The sequence below is a fragment of the Peromyscus californicus genome, unplaced genomic scaffold, assembly GCF_007827085.1.
Source record: "Peromyscus californicus insignis strain IS unplaced genomic scaffold, ASM782708v3 Scaffold_4__1_contigs__length_199733344, whole genome shotgun sequence".
Classification (NCBI taxonomy): domain Eukaryota; kingdom Metazoa; phylum Chordata; class Mammalia; order Rodentia; family Cricetidae; genus Peromyscus; species Peromyscus californicus.
The window spans coordinates 198,121,590-198,126,175 of NW_026294562.1; the positions used below are offsets into that span (position 1 = coordinate 198,121,590).

Genomic DNA, 4,586 nt, shown 5'->3' on the forward strand with positions numbered 1-4,586 from the left:
TTGCTCCTAAGTACCAGAGGAAAACACAAAGCCCTGGAGTACACCTTAAAATTGTGGCTTCCACCAAAAATTTTAATATTCTTGTCAACTCATTGAGATTTTCATTCAAAGTATTTTGATCATATTCAACTTCTCTCCCCAAAATTCTCTCAGATCCATTCCTACCTACCCATCCACTAAATTTCAAGTTGTTTTATTTGTAAAACTACCATATACAATCTGTGTTCTACAAAGTATTATTAAATGTAAGATTTATCCTTAAATGTGCTAAACCTACAGGGCAGCAACACTGTTAAAACAATCTGACACTCTCCTCCTAACAGCTATCAAATGCCAATTCCACAGGATGTAGTGACTGGAATTAATGTCTATCTCCTCCCTGCCCATACTGCTGCTATATTTTTTTTGACTTGCACAAGTCTTGTGTGTGCTTCCACACAATAACTGAAAGTTCAAATATATGACTGCAAAATTCTTGAGTCATAAAATATGGAATCCAGTAGATACTGACTTGGAAGTTTCATCTCTACTGATTAGCTTTCCTACTGCTACAAGGTGTATGTAATGCTCTCCACTGGAGGAAAAGAGTAATCAATGTATTATTGTTACCCTACAATCAACTATGAGAACCAAAAAAAAAAAGATTGACTTGGCAAGATAGGCTCACTTACACAACAGTGAAAACTGTGAAAGAAATATGGCAAAAGTAACCAACCTCATTATGATAGGATATAAGGCCACTCAATGAGGAGTCCATAACTACAATAATTAATGGGGTTGAGAACCTGTGGCTAGCCTGGCTGTAAGTTATAATGAAGAATATACTATTATTCTTTGAAATGATGCTATTGTTAAAATAACAAGTATCATAAATTATTAGACTGATATTTGGAAGGACATATAGGTCTAGACCCTTCTATATAAAACATTACAATGATACAATTTACATAATTATGATAAGATTATTTCATTTTTATATTCAGTATCTAGAAAAAACAAAATCTGGAAATAGTGGAACTATGACTTATCACAAAGGGGCTTAAAGTAGGAAAACACATAGAAATGATGACTGTGATATTCATTAGCCACCAGTTGGGATTGTGGGAATGAGCAATGTAACCTTGTAAAATGGAGGAAAGGGTATAAAAAGCTAGAAAGGTGCAAACTAAGACCAGGATGGTCTGAGCGGCTCTGGATTCAGGAGAGGTTCTGGGGGAGGCATGAGTGCTGAGGATGTGTTGAACCCTCTTCTTATGTCCATAAAGTATGACAATCATGGATATGCTAGAACATACAATAAGTATAGAAAATAAGACTTCAGGGAACACCCAAAATGCTGTGTACAGAGATTCTACTATTTTGTCACGACCTAGAGAGGGGCAAAATTCAAAATCTCTCTTTTGTGTCTTATTTTTGCTATTCCTTTTGGTAGACATGTACATAGGGAAAACCATATTTGCTACCATGTACAGGATCCAAAAGAGGGAAATGGAGAGGCGAACATATTTTGGTACTTTGATTTTAAGATCTTTACAGTAGGAGTCAATAGGGCTGATGGTGATGGCCTGGAAAACACTCAAGAGGCAGGTGGTACTGATGGACATACTCCTGCCAAGTCTGAGAACATATAAAATAAATTGACATACAACATCGTTGAGGAACATTTTCCACCCTAAAGCTCTCATTATCTGGGGCACTCCTGTAGAGAGAATGATCAAGGAGTTGGCTGTGAAGACATGTGTAAGAATTAAGTCTACAGTCTTTAATGTGTGCTCATTGTAATAAATGACTAAATAGTAGTAAAGAAATAATACATTTCCCAGAATTCCAAGTGTACTCTGAATTGAGAACACTATTCCTATTGCCATGTTCCTGGAGTCCATTCTGTTCATTTGGCAATTTTTTTTTTAAAATTATGACAATAATTATGTCTCTGAGCCAAATGATGCAAATGATGCAAATCATGAAATTTTCTGACCTGTTATGCTTGTGGAGGACAAATACTTGAATTCAAGATTGCAAGGCAGAATGTGTAAGTTAACAATACTGTCTCAAAAAAATACTTGGTCATCAGTAATTACTTTCAGTGAAATTATTGAAGTATATAACTGCTCATATTTTTGGAGTGAATTTCCAGTACATGTTGCATTTCCTAAAATCTTCAGCATTAAAAATAAGACCATATTTCAATAAAGATGCAATCACCAGTTGAGTCAAGTGGGAAGAATGTTCACTTTTACTTTCCAGAATGAATTTTACTTTATACATTATATCATTGGAAAAGAGAGTTCAATCTGCAGTTTCAAAGGGAAAGACTTCCATTCTGTCCACATCCAAACTTTAAGCTTAAACAATGTACATTTTACTTCAACAAAGTGAATATTTCTATATTCTCATATGAGAAAAATGTTTATAGTACAGCATGAAACACTCCAATCATGAAGTTCAATTGATGAGCTAGATATCCTTAAGAAACACAGCACATTAAATTACACACACACACACACATACACACACACACACACACACACACACACACACACACAAATTATTCAGCAGGTGCTAGGGTAGGGAAGAGAGAACAAATGATATGTATTCTGTTTGGTTAACTGATACAAAATGTACAACCAGCCATATTCAATGTGGAATAAAAAGGGGAGTGATGTCCAGTATTCTAATTAGATCCACTGTCAGATGTCTTAATGCAGTAACAGAAATGTAAAGTAAAACTAGCATGAAACACCAGTTCTTGGTAAGAATATGAATAAGTTAGATATGTGACAAACTGTCAATAGTATTCTCCTTGACTCATATATTTCACTGGAATAGGTGTACACCTGCGTGTTCACAATTTCACTCCTGTGGGAATGTCTTCTAAGACAAAATTTTAAATCTATGTACAAGAAATATTTTCTAACCAAGGGCCTCCTAATGCATTTTTTAAGAGAACACTGCACCAATTAGACATGGTGTCACATTTGTTTAATCCTTGCACCCAGGAGGTAGAGATAGGCAGGACACTCTGAGTTCAAGGTTAGCCTAGTCTATATAGTGAATTCCCAGGACAGGTAGAAGTACATAGTGAGACCCCTGAATCAAAACAAACAAAAGGGAATATACTGCCCTCTGCTGATATTCACAGTGTTGTCCTCTCTAGCAGTATAAATAAATAAGAAATACATTAACAAAGGCCAAATACATAAGAATTATAAGAGTTCATATGACAAATATCACTTGAGGCAAATCTCAAAGCATGTCAGCAGGGATCCAGCCTCTGACAGGTTAACACAATATGAACCCATGTCCCCATCGTCCTATCCTACCAAGAACCCAACAGGATTCCATGACTGGTGTAATGACGTAGAAGTGTAAACAAATACAGTTTTGTCACTGTTATTTCTAGTTCATAAAGTATGAAAGTTAAGAAAGGGTTTCACATTATAATGTAAACTGTCCCTGGAACTTCCTGCAGCTCTTTCCTTGGCCTGTGCATTCCTAGGATTACCATATTCAGCTCAACTTCATTTTCTTGATATATGTGTGGCACACTAAAATGATTTTCACTTGTGAGTTCCAGTGCCCTGGGCATTGTGTATTCTCTTTCTTTTGTAGAAAAAAAAAATCTAATCACTTTTTACAAAAACAGAAAGTGGAGTTTGTTGCAAGGGTTGCTTGAATATGATTGATGTGAAGTGTCTTCTCTGCAAGATTAAAGTCATAGAACTACAGGTTCAAGCCAAACCACTCATTAATATTAGCTTGATGAATATTGAAAACTTCATCATGACAACACATTGGAAAACTATCCTGAATATTTGTTCCATTTTAAGAAGTTTTAGTTGTTATTTTAGATAAGGAAATCATATACAATAAGGACAATTTTTGAGGATAAGGACAAATTAAGGACAAACCATAGAAAGAACAGTTTTAAAAATAAGTACACTGGGCCAAATCTTCCGGTCCACCCACCTGGAGGACTTGATATATGGAGGGGCTAAGCATACTGGCTGAGGATGTTGTTTTCACATGGCGGATCTGTCAGGAAAGAAAAAAATATTCAAAGTCACAAAAAATTCTCCAAATTGAGCTGCCAATGCCTTGAAAGACAATGACTAGGAGTGGAATGCACCGTGTTTGAGAAAAAGGTATAAGAACCCTAAATGCTCATTCAGTGTCTAGAACAAATAGCAATGGAAGAAGAGTGAACATGCAGGAAATCATCTTCTCCCAGATGGTTGTGAAGCATACCTGTAGACAGACATTTCTCTGTGTCCCACTTGGCCCCACAGTAGGGACAAGTCTCTCCCACCTGTGGTCCTGCAGCTACTTATAAAAATAAATTGCCCAGAGGCTTATATTAATTGCAAACTATGTGGCCTATGGCTTCAGCTTCCTGCTAGCTAGCTCTTTCATCTTAAATCAACCCATTCCTATTCATATATACATTGGCACATGGTCATGGCATTAAGGTGTGCTGGCATCTTGTTGCTCCTTCAGCTGTGGGCTGGTATGTCTTCCAATTCTGCCATTTTTTCTCTCTGTATCTCTGCTTGTATTTTCCACCTTGCTGTAATCTTTCTTGTCAC

The 4,586-nt window shown here is 36.4% G+C and overlaps 1 protein-coding gene across 1 annotated transcript; it reads right to left on the minus strand.

The window, feature by feature from the left end:
* Positions 1–986: 986 nt before the first annotated feature.
* Positions 987–1,883, minus strand: LOC128094912 (vomeronasal type-1 receptor 4-like). Its single transcript, XM_052713515.1, has one exon. The coding sequence runs from the start codon at positions 1,881–1,883 to the stop codon at positions 987–989; it is 897 nt and encodes a 298-aa protein (XP_052569475.1).
* Positions 1,884–4,586: the final 2,703 nt, after the last annotated feature.

Bases quoted from the DNA above. Each gene is read 5' to 3' on its own strand.
- LOC128094912 (XM_052713515.1), bottom strand. From the start codon at position 1,883: ATGGACTCCAGGAACATGGCAATAGGAATAGTGTTCTCAATTCAGAGT.